This window comes from Astatotilapia calliptera, chromosome 19 (genome assembly GCF_900246225.1).
Source record: "Astatotilapia calliptera chromosome 19, fAstCal1.2, whole genome shotgun sequence".
Lineage (NCBI taxonomy): Eukaryota > Metazoa > Chordata > Actinopteri > Cichliformes > Cichlidae > Astatotilapia > Astatotilapia calliptera.
The window spans coordinates 4,558,629-4,583,289 of record NC_039320.1 but is presented as its reverse complement, the minus strand read 5'-3'; the positions used below and the strand labels follow the sequence as shown (position 1 = coordinate 4,583,289).

The 24,661-nt window shown below is 43.6% G+C and overlaps 1 protein-coding gene across 1 annotated transcript in view; it reads right to left on the bottom strand.

Annotated features, from left to right (window-relative positions):
• Nucleotides 1-20,200, bottom strand: part of LOC113011576 (NLR family CARD domain-containing protein 3-like) — an 83,892-nt gene extending 63,692 nt beyond the window's left edge. Inside the window, 5 exon segments of the mRNA XM_026151122.1 lie at nucleotides 12,301-12,474; nucleotides 12,777-12,950; nucleotides 17,915-18,960; nucleotides 18,962-19,698; nucleotides 19,828-20,200. Of these exon segments, the coding sequence (XP_026006907.1) occupies nucleotides 12,301-12,474; nucleotides 12,777-12,950; nucleotides 17,915-18,960; nucleotides 18,962-19,698; nucleotides 19,828-20,161 (2,465 nt within the window). The 5' untranslated portion in view covers nucleotides 20,162-20,200.
• Between the last annotated feature and the right edge of the window lie 4,461 nt (nucleotides 20,201-24,661).

Here is a 24,661-nt window from a genome sequence, read left to right as displayed (position 1 = left end):
CTACCTCAAACTACGTTGATCTCTAGTTTTCACTTAATAAGGGATTATTATGTTCTTCCTGATATGAGTGGTGCTGCAGATGCGGCTGCAGGAGTGAGTGATGGTTTACTAAAAGGATTGTGGGCACTGCACAGTGTCTCGTCTTCTGGTTTTACTAAACTGGCAGTTGAGTTCTGTTCTTCTGACTGTTTATATTTTGTTTTCTTAAATCTCTCAATTTACAGACACTGTTTTTGTCCGGCGTCTGGACTTTTCTTTTCTCACCACTGCTCGTCAGCAGGAGTGAGTTTTAATTTCACTTGCTTGATTACCCATCTTATTTATGTATTTACTTATTTTTGTTTAAGTAATATACATATTACTATTATCGTGTATATATACACGATACAGCTGCTATCACCTTCGCTGGTATTAGAGACGAGAGTGGTTGTTCACACGCCCTTTGACTTTCGGACTAGTTCCGAAAGCGGTGTGAACTTTACGAGACGGAACTCGACCGTTCTCTCAACTCACCAGCACGTCAGTGAACAGCAGTAAAAGAAAACACAGTAGAAGCAGCTCAGTCTCTTATTGGACCGTGAAAATTCAGCTTGCTCCGTAAATTAAAACAATACACACACACACACACACACACACACACACACACACACACACACACACACACACTCACATTCACAGCTTCGACGCGCGCGCGACCGGAACCCTAATGATAAGGGGAGCTCCCAGAGCTACTTACTCCCTAGACCCAGTCTAGACCCAGCTAGGGGAGCTACCCAGAGCTCCAAAGCTACCAGTCGACGAGCTCCCAGAGCTACCAGTCGACGAGCTACGCTACCAGTCAACGAGCTCCCAGAGCTACCAGTCGACGAGCTACTTCCGCTATTTTAAATTCCCTGAATTTAAAATGCGCTTTTACGCAAGATTGTGTCAGTGTGTCTGTATCTACCTGGTCAGTGTCGCCGGGTCTGGTCCACCTCGATCGGGCCCCACCACCGTGGGTCGCTTTCTAAGACGTTGGCCAAGACCCGAATTTAACGCTCTTGGTCTTTTATCACACACCTGGTGTGTGAGCTGTCGACAGGCGAACAACGTGGACTGGTCACGGAGATGGGACACGATGGAGGCGCTCCGGCTCCGAAGGACCAAGAAATGTTGGGGGAAAACTCTGTAAAAAACCCAGGAGAAATAAAGACACAATGAGACAAAGTTACTTTCTTTGCTAAACGTGTACACGGGTGAGCTGCTGAGAACAACTCACGTCGTGAACAGAGGCTTGGCACTTTTTATAGGAAAGACAGTGAGAACAGGATAAGAAAATAATAAACAGATAAAATAAACAACTCCATATGTGGCGCTAGTCTCGTCAGCAGAGAGCTGGGAGAAAGATAAAACAATCTGAAACAATATGTCCTTGCTGGGAAAATCTGAAAGACACTTCTAAACTACTTATCTTGAACACAGCTTGTACATTTAAAAGAAGGTAAAGTTACATAGAATCATTTTTCCTCTAACACTACTGAAGCCCAGGAATGACCTCAGCTCTGACACAAAACAAGGACGTCACCACTTGGCTACTGCATCAACCTTGGCCGGATCGATGGAAACCCTTTCACGGGAGATGACATGGGCCAGATAGCAGACCTTCTGCTGGAAGAAGGCACACTTTTCCAGCTTGGCCTTGAGTCCCTCTTGCTGCAGCCATGCAAGTACCACCTCAAACCTTTGTAAATACCGAGAGACTGATGAGGAGAACACAATGGCACTGCTGATCCCCCAACATCCTCTTCATCAGGCGCTGGAATGTACCAGGAGCGTTGCACAGCCCAAATGATATATGATTCCACTCGAACAAGCTGAACGGTGTACAGAAAGCGGTCTTAGGCTTATCCTGCTCAGAAACTGGCACCTGGTTGGACCCGCTGGCCAAATCGACGGTAGAAAACCAGAATTTCCACGATGCGAGTTAGGGGGAAAGCATAATTCCTCGTTTTGCTATTCAGCAGCGATAGTCAATACACAGATGGAGGCTTCCATCCTTCTTGCGGACCAGAACAATGGGAGAGGCATAAGGACTGTTGCTCTCCCTAATTACCTGGGCCTCCAAAAATTGGTTGATATGGGTCCTGACAGCCTCATTATCAGAAGGAGGAATTCGCCTGTACCTCTGCCGGACGGGTATGTCATCAAGCAGAGGCATGTCATGCGAGATCATCTGGATCAAACATGGAGAGGCTAGCAGCCCAGCCGGCAACCTGGACTTAGGAGGCTCTAAAAGCACAGCCTGACCTGACAATTGCTGAGAACATGTGGTTGCCACCAGCTGCATGATGCCACCAGGTATCCGCATGCCACACAGGCCTCGTGCCTTGACGGTACCGACCATGTCCTCTGGGGCTTGGGATGCAGACTGGTGATACTGATGTAGGGCCTCCAGAACTGGTCTCGCTGCCTGTGACACATAAGGCGAATTAAACAAGGAGCCACCAAAAGCCCCAAACAGCTTTTGATAACAGCAATGGATTACATTCATTCCTAAGATACCAGGGACAGAGGGCTTGGTATCAGGAGGGTCCTTAACTATGAGGATCCCACAAGAGGGCCTTTCCTTGCCACACAGGAGTACACTGAGCTCTAAAAAACCAATATATATATACGACTGGAGACGTTCCTGTCCCCACGGGGCAAAATGCGCCAAAAAGAAACCCTCGGTGATGGTGGAAACCATGGAACCAGTATCCACCAGACAGGGGACAGATACCCCACCAATCACAACATCAATCTTTGGACAAGATTGATAGGTTTGTAGCTTGAACTTCGGCGTGATGCCCCCTGATGGATGGCGCCCTTAGCATTTGCCTGTACAGCCTATGCCACGGGCCGGCCCTGAACACAGATGATAGGTTTGTAGCTTGTACCTATCCGCTGGAACGTTGAAGACAATATAATTACACCGCAAAGCAAGACATAAGTAGGCAAGCTCTTCATGTTACTCGTGCATGGGAGAGACCGGACAGAGCGTCGTTCCTTCGCTTGACCCCAGTTGCTCTTTCCGTTCTCCTGTACCACTGTTCTTTTATTGAGGTTACATGAATATGCATAGGTTCATTAACATATGACGTCTACATACACACAAAGAGTACAGTGTGTGTGTGTGTGTGTGCGTGTGTGTGTGTGTGTGTGTGTGTGGTCAAGATGTGACCCTGTGAAGACTCCCCAAAGCTGGTGCCAGGAGTCTAGCGGGTCCATCTGAACAAAAGGCTCTTATACTTAAAGAGATATACATGTGTTTGCTATACCATATATCAATAAGGAGAAGATAGGATCTCTCCCATGTTCCCTGGCTGTGGGTGTGCATTCTAGTATGGAATACACACCAAGGCTTTGTAGTCTGTTAAAGATCACACAGACTACCACTACACAACTGATTATACACCTCTAAGCATACATGGTTAAATATTTCTAAGCATAAATGACAATCAACAATACAAAATCTAACAAAGATGGTATTAACCTGCCAATCCTATTGTTTGGAGAGCCAGTGAACTCCCCACCTGAACGGTGGCTCTGCAGCTCACAAGGTTCTAGCAGGGGGGTGATAATCACCTGCCGCACAAGCACAAGCTGATTTAACTGCTCTTCCTCGTGCTTTAGGAGCTCCTGTAGCTCATGCCCCTTGTTTGAGCTCCCTGCGGAGGGTTCTGTCAACAACATCTTCCACACCTGGTCCCGGAGAAGCACTTCTGCACCGCGCATGCCATCAGGTGTGCTTTGTTTAACTGGTTCCATCAGAGCCATTAGTGCTAATGAGAACTCCTGCAAAGTCTCTCCCTCCTGCTGTCTCCTTGGAAAAAAAAGCCTGCTGCAGGGTGACATGTGACTGCGCATTACCATACAGTTCCTTCAAAATAGTCAACACCCGAGCAGGGTCCATTTCCTCTGAATTAGAGCGAAACTTGATCTCCTCTCTTGCTTCTCCCCCTAGATCAGGGATCTCAAACTTGCGGCAGAGTGTTACAGGCATGGCCCTTTAAGACTGTAGCCTCATGGGCGGTGTAGTCCGTGCTGCAGGGAGACTGTGTGAGACTGTCCCTCCCGCTGTGTGTGCTTGTGAGCTTGAGGGAGGGAGAAAAGTCGAAATGTACAAGGTGCTACCGAGCAGAAACGGGAGATGGAAGCATGTGAATATAATAATGACGACTGCAACCAAAAAGAGTGCTCGACGAGCCCAGTTGTAAGTAAGCTGTAAAGACTCGACTGTACACTGTGTACGTGTTTTCCTCCGAAACAATATAGTTCTGCTGGAGCAGCCTTTCAACGCCTCTCTCTCTCTGTCTCTCGCTAGCAAAGTTAAGCTAGTTCCCGGCTACAAGCCCGACATGGAACCCATAAGTATTAGCCACAGGTCTCCTTACCACGGTTCAGACAAGAGAGTGCAAACGCGTTTAGGGATTGGCTGTGTTAGTTCAGTGGGAGATTTATTTGGAAAAAAAAACATTTTTCACTTGCATTCAAAAACTAATGTGTACTCTTATGCTTGCATTTTTATTTTGTTAAATACAAACAAAATTGTAGCAAAAGTGCTGCCACGTGTCTGGCGAGAAAGGGCGTACCAGAAAGAGCTGTTTATTTTGTACTGTACTGTACTGCTGAGTCTTCTGCTCGTCAAATATATTTCATTGCAATGTTGACCCTGTGCTAACTTGCATATGACAAATAAAACTGAAACTGAAAGGCTTCAGATAGTTAACAGTGAGAAAAAAATTGCGTTCATGTTTGCAGTTTCGTCTTGTTACACAATATTTGGAATTGAATAAAACAAACAAAACACTACATTTTAGGGAATATTAGTGGGTGTTTTCTTGTTTCTCTTCTTCTAGTAACAGACAGATGCTGGGCACACATGCATGCTTGAACCCTCTTCAACCCATTTGGCTATATTGATGCATGTCTTTCCATTAAACATGGGGCATTTACGGTCCCTAGGCACCACCACCAACCGCTCTAGAACAGTGGCCTGACTACGAACACCTGGCAAACACCCAGCAGTTACAGAGGAGGTTGAAGCCGCTCCACCAGAAACCAGACCAGTGCTGCCATCCCGAAGCATCCGCTCATTATCTGCTCTTAACTGTGCCACCAAGTCCGTAAGTTGCTGCAGTTCCTCTTGCGCTAGAGCAACCAAAAGCAAGGGAAAATTAGGGTTGCAAAATGCTAAAATCATGTTAATATTCCTCCTAAACCTAAATGCTGCTGTCTTGTCTACAATCAATCACTTTAAAAAGGTCTTCAAAACAGGTGAACTATGCTCTCTGCCAAAATAAAACAATTAATTTACAAGACCAACCCTCAATCTCAAATGTGCATCCTGTCGACCACCACCAAGTATGTGAGCAAGTGGTCAGCTGGGTTATTAAATTAATAAAATGACAGTGCCACCTAGGGGAATTCCACCCCCAGGAAATATAAAATATTTTGAGAATAAAATTAAATAATAAAAAAATACATTTGCACAGGTTCAGGGATGCACATCGAGCCAGGCTGGCTCAAATATTATTATATATTATTAATATTATAATATTTTTTTAATATAAAACATTAAACAATGAAACAGCACTGAATGTAGTGTCGTCTGTAATGGTGTCCTGAATAATAATAAAATGCATATGAGGTGTATCACTTTAGTTTGTATGAAACATGAAAACTATCACATCTATCACTATGGTCCTGGTGAAGATTCTGCTGGAATTTGGTGAAAGACATTAGATTTGCTTTGATGTCAAACTTTTAGAAGCTGTTTTTGTTTTTCATGCAGCTCTAATTTGATAAAACGCTGCATCAAAAATAAACAGGAAATGATGTCACATGTGTTCCTGTTCACACAGCAGAATGAGTCTATTGCTGACAGTGATGTACAAACAGAGTGAGCATTTCTGAGGCCCAAAATAAACTGAGTAGTTCACTGAATGAACAATGGACTGTGAGCTCAGTTCCTTCATCATTAGTATGGATTATATATGTATATGTATTATATTAGTATCATATATATCAGGTGCTGCTGCTTTCAGTCATTGTACAAATGTGCTGTTTGTAAGGTTGTAAAGCTGCAGTCAGCTGAGACTGAAGAAGTCACCTGATCAGTGAGCAAACGTTTCTGAAAACATCCAGATGAACAGAATCAACCTTTTGGGATCAGCCAGCAATGCAGCATCATTGTTGTTCAGCTTCAGAGGTTTGCAGGAATGAACTGATGACCAGAAACAGCTGCAAAGTCCAAGAAAATACCAGCTGGAGTTCAGCTGCATTTGAAGAAGTCAAAGAAAAGTAAGGATGGCAAAGGGCGACGTTTTCTTCCAAAGAGCTGCAAACATGGTCGACGCCTCATTAGAAGAATCATCTGGACATTTGTGAGGAACTCTAACCAAGAAAGCAACGTCACACAGATCCAACAGACAGTTTCCATGACTGCAAGTGTTGAGTGGAAAAATGCTACATTGCATTATTGCATCCTCTCACCACAGGAGGCGCTGTTGGCACCACTGATTGCTGATCAGCTGTTCTCTGATGATCTGATTGATACTGTGAATAACGGGACTCACTGAACTCTGTGACACAGTGAAGATTACAGAGTTTAACTTCACCCTTTAAGACTGACCACAGAACCAAGTCCGCCAGAGCTTTTGTTATATTTTTACCTGCTGTGGAGCCATTTGTGGGAGCATTTCAAGTTGCTATACATCAATACAACTGTTATAGCCCTAATTTTAATAATATGTCTGCATTAAGTCCATAGTAACTACATAAACTGCAAAAAAAACCTCTGCTCATCCATCTCTGTGTGTATCAGGATACATTTGGTTCATAATACACAGAAAAATCAGAGTTATTACCTGTAATAAATGTGAAAGATTCCTGCAGTGATAACCAGGCAGGACTGAAACACATCCAAGCTGTCACCACGGTAACAGCAGCGTCCATCCACAGGTGAGGGGAGGAGCAAAAAGAGGGACTTTGACCATTTTATACTAAAAACACTCAACTAATGTTTCTAATATGAAACAAATAAGCCCACATTAATGTGAGCGTTTATTAAATAATAATAATGATGATTTCCTCCTGATCTCATTTCCACAGCAGAGAAAACTGTGGTGTATATTGAGGTGGAGGGTGTGGTCTGTGGCTCAGGTGTAGAGTGAGGGTGGGGTGCACCACAGCAGCATGCTGGGACTGCTGAGGGTGGAGGAGGGAGTGATGATGACATCAGAGCTGCAGCACAGAGACCAGTGAACACACAGTCTGTTCATCTTTGCATAGATACAATATACAGCACAATATTGAATGACAGACACGCTGTGGGAGCTTCCACAGATACCTATACATCAATACAACTGTTATAGCCCTAATTTTAATAATATGTCTGCATTAAGTCCATAGTAACTACATAAACTGCAAAAACAACCTCTGCTCATCCATCTCTGTGTGTATCAGGATACATTTGGTTCATAATACACAGAAAAATCAGAGTTATTACCTGTAATAAATGTGAAAGATTCCTGCAGTGATAACCAGGCAGGACTGAAACACATCCAAGCTGTCACCACGGTAACAGCAGCGTCCATCCACAGGTGAGGGGAGGAGCAAAAAGAGGGACTTTGACCATTTTATACTAAAAACACTCAACTAATGTTTCTAATATGAAACAAATAAGCCCACATTAATGTGAGCGTTTATTAAATAATAATAATCATGATTTCCTCCTGATCTCATTTCCACAGCAGAGAAAACTGTGGTGTATATTGAGGTGGAGGGTGTGGTCTGTGGCTCAGGAGTAGAGTGAGGGTGGGGTGCACCACAGCAGCATGCTGGGACTGCTGAGGGTGGAGGAGGGAGTGATGATGACATCAGAGCTGCAGCACAGAGACCAGTGAACACACAGTCTGTTCATCTTTGCATAGATACAATATACAGCACAATATTGAATGACAGACACGCTGTGGGAGCTTCCACAGATACACTGACGTCAGCATCCAGAGTCCTCCTGCTGCTCCCCCCTCAGAGCCCCGTGATCAGCACCAACACATTCAGTTAGATGACAGAGTCCAGCTGCAGCTAGAATCAGCTCCCCTCTGTGAACAACAGCACAGCGTCAGTGTTTCACACTCAGTGAAAGGAGGAAACAGCAGAAGAACACCATGTGTGCTACGTTTCCCAGGACACACTACAAACTGCACAAATACAGAGCAGCACGTGGAAGGACCTGCAGCTGCATTTACAGAGCTGCAGACAGCGTGATGTCCTGTATGGACAGGTGGAAGGAACCAAGTCCTCAGCTGGAACACTCGTGTTTGTCCACATACAGGAAACACAGCAGGAAACTTCCTCACAGAAGTGCAGCTCATGGATAACACACTTCCTGTCAGTCAGAATGAGGCTGCAGCCAAACACAGAAAGGTGTTTTTGTCCAGATGAGCCCAGAGAAGAAACACGAGTGTTCACAGACATCAGAAGCTCAGAGAGGTGAAACATGAGGTTGGAGTCCTCGTCAGCATCCAGAAGAGCTGCTGTGAAACCCTGAGTACTCATGACAGACTCTGATGGCACAAACACATCATGATTCAAACAGAAAGACAAACATGGAGCTCCTGATCCTCCTGCATGAGAACAAGCTGACATGAGTGCTGTGTCTGAGAGTGTCTCCCTGTCACAGTGACAATAACACAGCTGCTGCTCACAGTCATTAAACTGACCTGAGGTCAGCTGTGCTCCTTACATATGAACCATGTGACCTCACATCAGTGCTGTGGATGACTGTAGTCATAGAAGAGTAGAGCTGTAGCAGGTGGTGTGAGGAGGAGGTGGTGTATTCTAGTTAGTGCAGTACTGAAACACTCCAGCAGAGGGCGCTGTTAAGTCCTTATTGTAACACAGTTACTGTGTGCAGTTAGACTTCATACATAATCTGCACTTGTTTCCATCAGACATGCTGTCAGTAAATGATTGGTTTCTATACATTTCTAAACACAAAACCTCTTCACACTTCTAACATGCACATTTACACAACTAAATGGCAGTATTGATGAAAAGAAACACATTCAACAAATCCATTTAAACCTTAAAACAAACAAAAGGAAGCATCTCTATGGACAAACAAACCCCTCCACTTGGTTTGACCTGCTGATGTCATGTGTGACATCATCAGGACTTTAAAATGAGGAAATGCCGGGCGGGCGTTTCCCCACACCTGACCCTCATGAAGACTGAAAAGACAAACAAAGTAAGAACAAATGACTTAATCTGTAACATAATAAAATGTAAAGAAACATGTAACTGAGTATTCAGCTTCATTTGCAGAATGTTTGATTTGCCAGCAACTGAATGCTTCCACACACAAACCCGGCATAGTGAGTGAAGCAATGTTACTTAACAAATAGCAAATCATAGCAAATACATAGAAACAGAATAATGTGTTTAATATGCAAAAGAAGAAGAAGAAGTAAACACATATGGGACAAATGGAGACCATTGCAGCTCATCCACCAGTGGGGTAAAAAGAGCAACCAAGAAAGTGGCATCCTTATATATATATATATGTATACATATATATATATATGTATACATATATATATGTATACATATATATATATATGTATACATATATATATATATATATATATATATGTATACATATATATATATATATATATATATATATATGTATACATATATATATGTATATATATGTATACATATATGTATACATATATATATGTATATATATGTATACGTATATATATGTATATATATGTATATATATGTATACATATATATGTATATATATATATATATATATATATATATATATATATATATATATATATATATATATGTATATATATATATATATGTATATATATATATATATATATATATATATATGTATATATATATATATATATATATATATATATATATATATATATATATATATATATATATGTATATATATGTATATATTGTACTATTCTTAGTTAGTGTATTGTCTGTCTTGTCTTAATGTTGGTTTATAATGGAGCACTGGGGTCCAGCCTGGCTCGGACACCTGCAAACAATCATCTTACTCACTTCTTAAGGCGGCTGCTGAAAGTGCTTCCTCGCTGGATTATTGTGTAACACTCGTCAGTGTCATCACCTATCTGAGCCTTTTTCCGAGTTTCTGTCGTGCCACTACTTACCTGCCTTTCCTCTCTGTGCCAGATTTCTCGCCAGCCTGAGGACAGCCGTTCGGTGAGCTAAAGACCGGAGCCCAAGCTACCTGAGCTTCAGTGGATTGTGTATATAGCCGTTCCCTTCCCGTGCCTGTGTTCCCCGGAGACCCTCTTCCTGTGCCCCCTCACTTGTATATACCCGCACCTGGTGTCTATGTGTAAATAAAATTGTGAACCTCAGTGACGGTCTGCCTCCGAGTCTCTCCTGAGCCTGACAGTTATGGTCTGTAGTCTACATCCTTGTCAAGGGGAAATTGTTTTTATATAATGTGATCAGCTTCATGAAATGTGCTTTTTATTGATCACTAAGCAATCTACATGTCTACGTGACTTTTCACCTAATAACTTTTGTGATGAACTTATTCAGCTAGAAACCACTTCCTGTTTTCAGAGAACAGTTAGATTTAGAGAAGAAAAACCACAGCTCTTTCCGAGAACATGCAGATGTAGAAAAGGGAAAAACCCGTTGCTCTGAGTGACGTTGTTATTTTTGTACACGCACGCACGCACGCACGCACACACACACACACACACACACACACATAAATAAAGTATGCAGGCAGTGATGAGACGCAGGTCGCACATTGACTGCTCATGCGTGTAAAGACAACTGCAGCGTTTATGTTTTCTAACTCAGGTGTCTTAGCTGAAGAATTGCGGGATGATTTAAGTCCTTCATTGTCTAACTGCTTCATCATTATGTAACAAACATTTATTATCAATATAGACTAAATCTTTAGTCTCCATTTATCTGACTCTGAGACTCTGGAGAGTAACTCAACTGAATACGTTTTAATGTCACTTTCTACATTTAGTTTGCAGAAATGAAACAAAACATGTGTAACATCAAAATGATTGGTCCCAGCAGAGGACCCTGTGAAACTACATGACTAATGTTAATGTGTGAGAATGTTAACTGTATTAATATATTATCTGTGTTCACTGTATTTCTACTGTGATCAACAGTTTTCAATGCTGCAGTCAGGTCTAGCAGAACAAGCTTAGTTGGAAGTCCCATGAAAAAGTCTCACTTGTGCCATTTCTGTATAAATTAGAGGTTTATTTCAACAATACCAATAGCTGACCCATAAAAACTCTAAAACAATTTCTTTGTCAATCAATACAATTTTGATTTTTCTAATATAGCACAACTCTACATTTTCTATGAGAAATGAAGTGTATTTAATAATAAAATGTATCTCTCAGAGACAGTTAAAGAAAGTTAGAAAGCAAGTGTCTCATTCAGGTCTGTATCTGTTTGGTCTCTTAGACATGCAGTGCCCTCAGGGGGAGCAATTTCATTTAAAGCTGCATTCACTGATAAAGGCTGCTAGCGCTCCAACCAGGAGGGTACACAGATGATTCAGGGGAAAAAAAATCAGATTCATATTTTTGGGCTGAGACTTGAACATATATGTTCGATGGGTAACTATTAGGAGGTGTCAAAGTAATAAAATACAGGACCTTTTGGTTAGATATAAGATGATTTGACAATCATATGAGTAAGCCATTTATTGATGTGATTCAGGCTTTAAATAGTCATCAGCAGAAAAAACTGAATCCTGACCTGAGCATTCCCAGTGTACACTGTGGGCTCTCCACTGCAGCAAACACGAGCTTCAGTCCTGAACCCTGTAGGTTGTTGTTACCAAGGTCCAACTCTCTCAGACTAGAGGACTCGAAACTCACCACTGAGGACAGTGTTTCACAGCTTCTGTGTGACAGGTTACAGCCACTCAGTCTGAAAAAAAATATGACAAGCAAGACATGAAACACTTGTGTTTAAGTATATTCATGGTGTCACGGGGAGCTACTACATTTACCAATATTTCAACACTGTTTAAGGACACGCTGGAATTCTTCTTCAAAAGAGAAATGTGGCTCTTTACTGCAACTTGGACTGAATTCATTAAAAAATACAAAAACAAAAAAAGAAAAAAATACATACACCGAGGCCCAATTTTATTTTATAATTTTTTAAAGTGAAATGGATTAAATTACCTGAATTGATGAAAAAATATATATAGCCTCATCTGACCTCAGTGTTTCGAGTTTGCAGTAAGGACTCTTCATCCCAGCAGACAGAAGCTTCAAGCCTGTATCCTGCAGATTGTTTTTGCTCAGGTCCAGCTCTCTCAGACCAGAGGACTGGGAACTCAGGACTGAGGAGAGAGCTTCACCGCTTCTGTCTGACAGGTTACAGCCACTCAGTCTGAAAAAAAAATATGACAAGCAAGACATGAAACACTTGTGTTTAAGTATATTCATGGTGTCACGGGGAGCTACTACATTTACCAATATTTCAACACTGTTTAAGGACACGCTGGAATTCTTCTTCAAAAGAGAAATGTGGCTATTTAAGGAAACTTGGACTGAATTCATTAAAAAGTACAAAAACAAAAAAGAAAAAAGATACATACATTGAGGCCCAATTTTATTATATAATTTTTTTTAAAGTGAAATGGTTTAAATTACCTCAATTGATGAAAAAAAAATTATATAGCCTCATCTGACCTCAGTGTTTCGAGTTTGCAGTAAGGACTCTTCATCCCAGCAGACAGAAGCTTCAAGCCTGTATCGTGCAGGTTGTTGTTACTTAGGTCCAGCTCTCTCAGACCAGAGGACTGGGAGCTCAGGACTGAGGAGAGAGCTTCACCGCTTCTGTCTGACAGGTTACAGCCACTCAGTCTGAAATTATGCAGACAAGATCAACTAAACAACTCACAGCTTTATAAATGGCATACATTAACTCCGGACAAGAAAAGTGAGGTGCTGGTAGAAGTTATTCCATTGGTTTATTACCCAATAACACGCACATAAACTAATATTTGTAACTTTTTTAATTGTAGCATTTATGATGAAAAAAAGCATTAATCACATATTTAAGGAGCCTGAATAAAACTACAATGCAATTTTTTTTAATATGACTCTTTTTGTAATATGACTCTTTCTTCTAATTTCCAACTACTGATTTCTATTTTCCTAGCAGTTTTAACCTAACAGTTAAAAATAGTTCTTTATCTCATATTGAACCTTGGTGCTACTAAAGTTGCTGTTAGTAATATGTGATACCGCTGATTTCCTTTATGATCCAATTCAAAGTAAAATTCAGGCTGGCATCAGCAATACTGTGCCAATACTGATGAAAACTATTCCTTGAGAATGAATATAAGACATAACAAAATATGATGATTTGTATGACATAAAAAAGCCTGAATTTTGAAATATTCAATTAAGATTCAAAAATGAATATGACTGAAAATAATATGGATGAGAAGCATTTTTTAGATATAGATGTTATTTTCTCTCTTTCCTGTATAAAATATTTTGAGTTGTATTTTTATTGTTTAAAACCAACAGCTGCTGTTTTACTGCCAGTATGGTGTATATTTTAAAAATAGCTAGTCTATGTAGTCAATTTTAAATCCTCTACAATTTGAAAAAACGCAATTCTGTAGTTTTAAAGATGCAGGGAGTTCTCATCATTTAAACATAGACACAAAACCCCTAAGCCTACGTCACATTACTAAATTCAGCAACCATGCTATACAGCACTGCCAGCTCCATATTTCCTCCCTCTAATACCAAAAATACATATTGTTTAATATTAATATTTTACTTCTGTGTTTGTTTGGTTTTTTTGTATTTAAATTTTTATTGAAAATGCCACGGCTGCCGAGGCGAGCCATGTGGTATGAAGGGAGAAAGGACCCAAAACGCAGGCAGTAGATGATAATGCTGGTGATGTTTTATTTACACAGTGGTGAGATGGCAAAACAGGCAAGAGGGAAGACAAAACTAAAGACCTAAACTGGGAAAGCTAAATGACAAACCTGAGAGGGTACCAGAATAGGGTGAGAGGCAGAGAGACAGACGAGGGACAGGACACCGTGGACCACAGACTGACACGGAATAATACAGACGAACTGGCAACAGGCAGGAGAACACACAGAGTCCAAAAAGGCCCAGATGGCCAAGTTCAGGGGGCCGACAGCGCAGGAGGCCAAAACAGTTCAGTTCCGGAGGCCAACCATGCGAATGGCAGCGGCAGTGGGGCAGGTCCGGAGGCCGGCCACGCAGTAGGCAGTGGCAGCGCGGAAACAGTTCCGGGGGCCGACCGTGCGGACGGCAACGGCGGCGCGAATGCAGGTCCGGGGGCCGACCGTGTGGACGGCAATGGCGGTGCGAATGCAAGTCCGGGGGCCGGCCACACGGAAGGCAGTGGCGGCGTGTAGGAGGTCGTCCACGCAGAAGGTGGGGGTGGCAACAGAAGTCCGGAGGGCGGCCACGGTGGCGATGATGCCCAACAAGCAGCCTGACAAATGCTCGATGATGTTGAGGCGGTAGTTTGGGACCTGAAGGTGGCGTGATCCCTGCGGCACCAGGCGAGGCAGAGGCTGGACCAGACGAGGCAGTGTTAGGATGCCTGGGTCGGCGACCCAGGGTTTTTGAGTTTATAATATTATGTATACTGTCTAGTTTTTGGTTTCTTTGAGTTCTGTCTTATGGCTTATGTCTCTGTCTTCTTTAGTTGCTCTGTCTCCCCTATCACCTGCATCCCCTTGTCTAGTTCGTGTTTATGTGTATCTTTAGTTCCTATATCCCCGTGTTCAGTCAGTGTTTGTGTCTGCCCTGTTCCCACGTCTCTGTTCCCTTTGTTATAGTGCCTGCCCGTGAGTCTGTGTTATGTTTCCTGTTTTACTTTGAAAGTCCATGTCTGATGTTAATGTGTCTGGTTTTGCTTCCCCTTGTCTCGTTAGGCCTGATTTGCCCCAGCTGTGTTTCCCTCCTGTTACGCATTCCCTGATTGCTCCCTCGGTGTATTTAAGCCCTGTGTTTCTTGGTGTCTGGGTCGCGATCTACCGTTTACTTTGCTGTGTGTTTTGTCAATCCGCCGGTGTTAGTTTGTTTTTGGACCTTTTTTCCAGTTATGTTATGTTTGAGTTCAGCATTAAAGCTGTTTTTGGTTTAAGTTCTGTCTCCGGAGTCTGCACATTGGGTCCTATTCCTGCCTGCACACAGCCACACCCAACAGGCAGAAGCCGAGGCGGAGGCTGGGCCAAACGAAACTGGTGATGCTGAAGAGGAGGCCACTGCAGGCGATGCTGGAGCTGATGCTGGGGCTGGGCCAGGCGAGGATGAAGCTGCGGAGGCTGGACCAGGCGAAGATGAAGCTGCGGAGGGTGGACCAGGCGAAGATGAAGCTAAGGAGGCTGGACCAGGCGACGCTGATGAGGATGCCGAAGAGGATGCTGAAGCCGGAACCGGCAACGGCGTGGGTGGAGCTGAAGCTGGACCAGGCGAAGATGATGAAGCTGCGGAGGCTGGCGACTGGACGGGCTCCTCGGGCCCTCCAGCTGACGAGGCAGGAGGCTGGACGGGCTCCTCGGGCCCCCCAGCGAAAACAGTATCAGAATCAGTGGGCACTGGAGCCCCTGGCACACACAGAACAGAACCAGCAGGCGCGGGGACCTCTGAGAGGGACAGGACAGAACCAGCAGGCGCGGGGACCTCTGACAGGGACAGGACAGAACCAGCAGGCGCGGGGACCTCTGACAGGGACAGGACAGAACCAGCAGGTGCGGGGACCTCTGGCAGAGACAGAACAGAACCAGCAAGCGCGGGGACCTCTGGCAGGAACAGAACAGAACCAGCAAGCGCGGGGACCTCTGGCAGGGACAGAACAGAACCAGCAGGCACAGTGGCCCCTGGCAAACACATAGCAGACTTCAGCTGCCCAGAGCATTGACTCTGCTCAGGCAGTGACAGCCGGGTGCAGTCCTCAGCTGGGTTCTTAGCCTCCAGGGGTCCAGAGTGGGCTGAGGGCAAAAACTCAGCCTCTGGGGAGGCTCTGGAGCGCGTCACAGTCTCTGAACTTGCCAGCTTTTTATGAATGATTACATTATCATTAGGTTTGTCTCTCTGCTTAGAATGGATGGGCGAGGAACAGTGTCTTTCGGGTTGAATTGACTTATATTGTTTTACAGGTGGAGCAACTGACACAGGATGCAGGGCTAGTGGCTGCTGAACAGGAGGCTGAACTGAGGGTGACTGACATAATGGTTTTGAGTGGACGTCGCTTCCGCCTGGGAGAAGGGGCGAGAGCGGCAGGGGAAGCGGGCGGTGATATGAGGCAGCTCTGAAGTGGCTGCTCCTGCTGTGGGGTGGATGGGCTGGGTGGAATGAGGATGATTCCCAGTGCTTTATAAAAAGCCTGGGCTGGTGTGAGCTGGCCACTGGGGGGCTGCATGTACATGAAACAGTCACTCTCACTGACCCCCGAGAGCTTGCTTGGCGAGCAAAGGATGATGGCGGCGTGACCGCTGTTTTGCCCGGAAGGAGGGGGAAGCCGACTGATCGCATTGTGTCTGGATGAGAGTCCTCTGGTGGACTGGGGAGAGAATCTTCCGGTAAGCCAGACAGGTCAGCTGTCGCAGTTGGGGGGTTAAGGTGAAGCGTGTTGAGGATGAAGTCCTGTAGGAGTGGGTGAAGTGAATCCAGCAGCCAGGGGTGATTGGAAACTAGCCGCTGTAGTCGAGCCTCCAGAGCATGACGAAATTCCTCCCCCTCATGCTCTAGCCACAGATTAGTCCATCTTGAAACTGAAGCGATTAATTCCTCCCGAAGCTCCTTGGAAGGTGCGAATGCCGCTGGGTCCATGTTTGGCCGGTTCATACTGTCACGGCTGCCGAGGCGAGCCATGTGGTATGAAGGGAGAAAGGACCAAAAACACAGGCAGTAGATGATAATGCTGGTGATGTTTTATTTACACAATGGTGAGATGGCAAAACAGGCAAGAGGGAAGACAAAACTAAAGACCTAAACTGGGAAAGCTAAATGACAAACCTGAGAGGGTACCAGAATGGGGTGAGAGGCAGAGAGACACAGACGAGGGACAGGACACCGTGGACCACAGACTGTCACGGAGTAATACAGACGAACCGGCAACAGGCAGGAGAACACACAGGGCTTAAATACACACACACCAGTAATCAGGGGATGACGGACAGGAGGGCAACACAGCTGGGAGAAATCAGAGCTGACGGGACAGGGGAAAAGTAAATTGAACACACTCACATCAGACACAGACCTTCACAATAAAACAGGAAACTCAGACACGGGGAACCAAACAAGACACAGATCTAAACAGACAGCTTCACAAACAAACGGGGTGACACCATAGACAGACAGAGACGCAGACTCAAAGGCAGACTGAATATAACACATAGAACTCAAACAATAATAATAATCATCATCAAAATAACCTAGAAAATGATAACTAAAAGCACTGGGTCACCGACCCAAGACCATGACAAAAAAATGATTGGGCTGAACCTTGTTTCTTGAACAAACACTATTGAAAAAGTGGAAAGAGTGAAGATAAATCCATTATTCAATTTCTTTGTGAACATGTCCATTGTGTTTGATGTGGGTTGTTAGATCAAAACATTTTAAGCTCCTTAAGTGTTTCAAGGCTGTATCAAAAGTTTATTCAAGTTAAAATATTGTGGTCAAACATTCTCCTTTTTTTGTTTATACTTTCCAAATGTGTAAGTTTATGGTTTTAGGATATGGATCTTTGATGGAAAAAATCAGTTTCCGCCTGTTATCATCATCAACAAAGCTATATGTATCAGCATATATTTACTTACAGAGCCTTGTTGGAGGCTTTGACAACTGGCAGCAGCCTCAGAAGAGCCTCCTCTGAAGCAGAGTATTTCTGCAGGTCAAACACATCCAGATCTTCTGATGACAGTAAGATGAAGACCAGAGCTGACCACTGAGCAGGAGACAGTTCATCTGTGGAGAGACTCCCTGATCTCAGGGACTGTTGGATCTCCTCCACTAGAGAACAATCATTCAGTTCATTCAGAGAGTGGAACAGATTGATGCTTTTCTCTGCAGACAGATTCTCACTGAGCTTCTCCTTGATGTACTGGACTGTTTTCTGATTGGTCTGTGAGCTACTTCCTGTCTGTGTCAGCAGACCTCGTAGGAGAGTCTGATTGGTCTGCAGGGAAAGACCCAGGAGGAAGCGGAGGAACAAGTCCAGGTGTCCATTTGGACTCTGTAAGGCCTTCTTCACAGCACTCTGGTGGACAGATGGTTTAAACCACCAGGAGGTTGTTTGTTGTTGTTCCAGCAGATTGAGTCCAGAGTTGATGAAGGTCAGATGGACATGAAGAGCAGCCAGAAACTCCTGAACACTCAGATGGATGAAGCAGAACACCTTGTCCTGGTACAGTCCTCTCTCCTCTTTAAAGATCTGTGTGAACACTCCTGAGTACACTGAGGCTGCTCTGATATCGATGTCACACTCTGTCAGGTCTGATTCATAGAAGATCAGGTTTCCTTTCTGCAGCTGATCAAAAACCAGTTTTCCCAGAGACTCCATCATCTTCCTGCTCTCTGGACTCCAGTGTGGATCTGTCTCAGCTCCTCCATCATACTTGGCCTTCTTCACTTTGGCCTGAACCACCAGGAAGTGGATGTACATCTCAGTCAGGGTGTTGGGCAGCTGTCCTCCCTCTCTGGTTTCCAGCACATCCTCCAGAACTGTAGCAGTGATCCAGCAGAAGACTGGGATGTGGCACATGATGTGGAGGCTTCGTGATGTCTTGATGTGGGAGATGATCCTGCTGGCCTGCTCCTCATCTCTGAATCTCTTCCTGAAGTACTCCTCCTTCTGGGGTCAGTGAGTCAGTGAACCCTCTGACCTCTGTCACCATGCCAACACAGTCAGGAGGGATCTGATTGGCTGCTGCAGGTCGTGTGGTTATCCAGAGGCGAGCAGAGGGAAGCAGTTTCCCCCTGATGAGGTTTATCAGCAGCACATCCACTGAGGTGGACTTTCTAGGGTCAGTTAGGATTGTAGTTTTGTGGAAGTCCAGAGGAAGTCGACACTCATCCAGACCATCAAAGATGAACACAACCTGGAAGTCTTCAAAGCTGCAGATTCCTGCTTCTTTGGTTTCAGTAAAGAAGTGATGAACAAGTCCCACCAAGCTGAACTTTTCCTCTTTCAGCACATTCAGCTCTCTGAAAGTGAATGGAAATATGAACTGGATGTCCTGGTTGGCTTTGTCTTCAGCCCAGTCCAGGCTGTATTTCTGTGTTAAGACTGTTTTCCCAATGCCAGCCACTCCCTTTGTCAGCACTGTTCTGATTGGTTCGTCTCTTCCAGGTGAGGCTTTAAAGATGTCTTCTTGTCTGATGGTTGTTTCTGGTCTGTCTGGTTTCCTGGATGCTGTTTCAATCTGTCTGACCTCATGTTCATCATTGACCTCTGCAGTCCCTCCCTCTGTGATGTAGAGCTCTGTGTAGATCTGATTCAGGAGGGTTGGGCTTCCTGCTTTAGCAATGCCCTCAAACACACACTGGAACTTCTTCTTCAGGGTGGATTTAAGGTTACGATGACAAACTGCAGCTTGAAGTTCTGAATGAGAAGAAAAACAAACACTCAATTCCAAAAGAATGAATCTTTAAAACACGTTGCTCCATCTCATAAGACATCAGTAAATGTTCATTTATCCAGCAGCTTAAATCTTTAGATAAATCCTCTTACTGCTCTGCAGACGGTCAGCCAGCTCCTCCTGCTTCATTCTCCTCAGGAAGTCCACTGTGATCTTCACAAATGCCTCTCTGCTGCTGCTCCTCTCTAAGGATTCTGGGTAATCTGGACTCAGAACCTTCTGGATCTTCTTCAGCTCGTTCTTCACAAAAGTGATGATGTTGTCCTCCAGCAGCTGGAACAGAATATTTATGAATGAGCCAATCAGACTGAAATCATGGAGCCAAACATCAGATCCATGTTGGACACACTGACGATCCACTGGTCTACAAAGAGCACCATGGAGACGACTGTGAACAGAACAGATGTAACAGTAGTTGTTGTACATGTACAGACCATAAATATGGAGTCCAGCTGTGTTTGATGCTGCTGGGCAGACTGACCACTGGGAACCTCTGAGCTCTGCTGGTCCACTCTGTGGAGGAACCATGAAGGATTAGATCAACACAGGATAAAGATCCAGGAGTTTCTGCTCAAATAACTTCATCTGAATCAAGTCTGTCAAGTTTTAGACTCTCAGATTGTGAACATATCAGTAATTTTCAGTCTGTTTTCATGGACGTCCTTTCAGTGGTGATGTCAGGGATGATTTTGAAGAAGCTCATTAAACTGAACCATCAGCAGATCACTGCTCCAAAACCAGAACATGATCCGAGTCTCCCTCCACCACCAGAACACCAGCTTTACTAACGTGGTAGATCAGTGTAGTACAGATCAATAACTGATGAGTCATTTGATCAAAATCACTGAGTGCTTCACGTCTGACCCTCTGATGCTTCTGTAGACATTTTGCATATTTAATGAATGTCTGACAGTTTTACATTCATTCTATGAACACAGTGGAAATGTTGTGTTATTGTCTCCATGTTGTTTCCAGCATCATAAATTCTTAAGTTCAGAAAATAAGATTCTTTCTTCACAGCTGAAAAACAACAACATTTATTCTCTATTGAAATCTGCATCGTCCACTCCAAAGGTCACAATCTGAAGGTAACATCTGGTTTTGTTCCCTGTGGTTAACTCTGAGCATCAGTATGGTGGGATTTATCCACTACATCCACACCACTGTGGTTCAGTGTTGTCCTGATGGAGTAACAGCAACCAGTATGATCCAGGCTTTAGCTGCTGGGTCTCTGTGTGACCTCTCAGACTGTTTAACAGATCAGACACAAAGAGAATCAGAGCAGCTCTGTTCTTAAAGACCAACATGAACCCACTCAGGTCACACTTTCCCCACAGATATGAGCATCACTGTCCTCAAACAGCAAATGACCAAGTCGAACATTTGGATCTTTTCTCTTTCATTGTTTTCTTTTTAATGAATCTTTGTAACAATCTGAGGATGTTTCAGGTCATATGTATCCAGGAAACACAAACATGTGAAGGAGTCATCACAGCTCTCTGACCTCGTTGCTCCAGGTTCACCACTGAAGAGTGGATTTGGATCTTTGGACCGGTCACTCCTCACAGACGGACAGCTGGACCCTGCAGACTGTGACCTCTGACCTCTGCAGACACAAACATGATTGAAGCAGCTGTGATCACACAGACTGCAGATAATGCAGCTGTTTCCTGTCAGTAACATCCTCTTAGAATAGAGTTCAGCTTATTACAGGAAAACTGGACAAAACTGATTTTTGTTACAAACTCATTTTCATTTCCTCTCAGCTCACAAACACAGTCAGACAATCAACCAGAGTCAACACTGATTATAATGTCAGTGCAGAATTATTTCTGTTACTCAGTGAGTTCAGCTCTCTGACCTCGTTGCTCCAGGTTCACCACTGAAGTTTAGAGGTTCAGGTTTGGACCGGTCACTCCTCACAGACGGACAGCTGGACCCTGCAGACTCTGCTCTGTCCTCCTCTTCCTCCATCATCATCTTCAGTCAGTCTGAGAGGTAAACCACAAACACTCAGTGAGTTCACATTAACAGGAGGAACTGAGTTACAGTCGCTGACCTCTGACCTGTCATGTGACCTAGAAACCAGGTCACATGACTCACATCAGCTCACACACACTTTCTACTTGCAGAGGAAACACAAATCATTCATGTGCACATCAGCTGAAATCCTCCTTTCATCATGTGTGTTGTCCAAATATATTTTTAGGGTGGCTGTAGCTCAGGTGGCAGAGCAGGTCAGCCACTAATCAGAAGGTCGGTGGTTCGATCCCAGGCTGCATCGTGGCTGCATGCCAAATATCCTTGGGCAAGATACTAACCCCATGTTTGCCTACTGGTGGTGGTCAGAGGGCCCGGTGGCGCCTGTGTCCGGCAGCCTCGCCTCTGTCAGTGCGCCCCAGGGCAGCTGTGGCTACAATGTAGCTGCCATCACCAGTGTGTGAATGTGTGTGTGAATGGGTGGATGACTGAATGCAGTGTGAAGCGCTTTGGGGTCCTATGGATTTACCTATGGATGATCCATGGTCCTATGGATTACCATTTACCATCAGCTATTTCTTTCCTGCTTCATCTCAGTGTCAGCTGGATGCAGTCAGACAGCAGTGTGAGGCAGAGGAAGCTGCCATCAGCTGCTCTGCTATCAGTCCACTAGATGGAGCCTGAAGCACACACGATGCATTCACTGACACACACTGATTCACTATTAATAAGAAAAATTAGAAGTGACAGTTTGTTTCTGTACTTGTGTTGATGTTGACGTTGTGGAATGTTTCCTCTGTCAGTGCGCCCCAGGGTGGCTGTGGCTACAATGTAGCTGCCATCACCAGTGTGTGGATGTGTGGATGACTCGATGTGTAAAGTGCTTTGGGGTCCTTTGGGACTAGTAAAGCGCTGTACAAATACAGGCCATTTACCATTATCTAATTAAGTCAGTCTAAATATCAAACCCAACAACCTTTGTATTGTTGTCATAATTACTTCCTGTTGAAGCAGATCCAATATTTGTAATAAAGGATTTTAAACAGATAACGTCAGCATGTTTAATTCAGTTCTACACTACATTCAATTCAGTTTTATTTATATAGCGACAAATCACAACAAAAGTCGCCATCCATGATATGTATCCACCTGCACTGTAATTATAAAGACCGCTGACCTGCAACAGCTGTTGACACAGTAACTGGTTATGGTCCAACAGATGTGTCCACCTCGCAGCAGTTACTGTGGAACAGCAGCTGAGCTCATTCTGCAGTCAGTGTGTCAGTGAGAGCAGCAGCTCCACCTCCTCCACAGACTGATGGAGGCAGGAAAATCAGTGTACTCAGTTCTGTGAAATACTGTAAATGCAGTTTCTTTTACTGTTTATGTACAAACTGAACTTTGAGTCTCACTTCAGATTGGATTTAAGTGTGTGTGTCACACCTTTATGTGTTACTCCAAAAAAAAAAAAAGCCGTCTGACTGCTCAGACTGAGTCAGGGTAAAGTTCACATGCTGAAGGCAAAGGGGTTAAATTAAAGAGTTTTATTAAAGTAGCTCAACTAACAGAGACGGACGAGCCGCTATCACCATTTAAGAAAACATTGAAGGACACGCCCACACAGGCACCTTCAGGAGGAGGCCCTGCTAGGGCCGTAACACATTTCTGTTTTTCCACTGAGCAGGTTCAGCTTTTATTAAAATAAATATGTTTGTGTCTTTCTCTAAACTCTTAATTATCAGTAATGTTCCCTGAGAAATCAACATTTCTTGGTTCTGATACAAGAATGTCGTTTTCATGGCCGCCATTCACGTGACCCAAAGTGTTTCTAATCTCTGGAGAACCGAGGTTTTACTGGTGCTCCTGAATGCAGCATAAGAAGGAATTTTCCACTAAGTTTCATGTGACATGAACACAGACGGATGACGTGTCTGTGTCAGTCTTTTTCTTTTGAAACAAACTTTATTGAGACCTATGAACAGTCCAACAGCTATGAATGAAATTTAGAGGATTCAAAGAAATATTGATAAAAGTTCTCGGAGCTGCTGTGCAAATATTTTTAACTCACTATGGAAACTCTGATCAAAGTTAAACTCCTGGTTTCAAACTTTAAGCTTTTTTGCTGAAGCAGTTGTACAGAAATAATATTAAACTATAACAGTAGTGATATACAGTGATCCCCTCAAAAATAAACACATTCTGCCATTAAAACGGTAAAATAGATCCACTGATCTGATTTTTTTTTACTGTTTATGCAAATATATTATAAGATGAGAGGTGAGAAAAAAATGCTCAGAATCACTCGTTTGTATTCAAATGTCAAAGTTCGTGTTCATCTGTTCCTCTCCTACACGTCACTATAAAGTTTAATCTTGTAAAAGTCAGAGTTTGAGTTCATATTCACTGCAGTTTAGTACAATATCTACATGTTAACGTTTGTTTGTGCTAAACTGTTCATTTGTTCTGTTTCATAATAAAATATAGATATAAACATCTGTAACATCTGCACTTTAATATCTGCTATTTTGTACAGACAGAAGACAAAAGGTTTACTTTAGTATTAAAATATGAGTCAAAATCAAATATGTATATAAAACTTTAAACTGATTTTTTTCAAACTTTTTTCCTCACCAGGAAAAAAGAAAAACTTTTTTCACGCCAAAGCTCAACATCTGTCTTACTATTAATATAAAAACCGTGACTGAAGCATCTTTAAATGTTCCGATTTATTAACAGTGTTTTAAACTTAATACAGTAACGTTTGTTCAGTCTGAGGAATGTAAAACATGTTTTATCCTCCATCTTTGTTTCAGTGTGAACAGTCTGAGCGGACAGTTTGTGATATTGTTAACAGAGGCCGACCTGCTGAATCAAATTTGTTTTAAAAAACAAAGTCCTCTGCTGTCCCTCCACCTGCTGCCTCTGAACACGAAGGGTGACAACTTT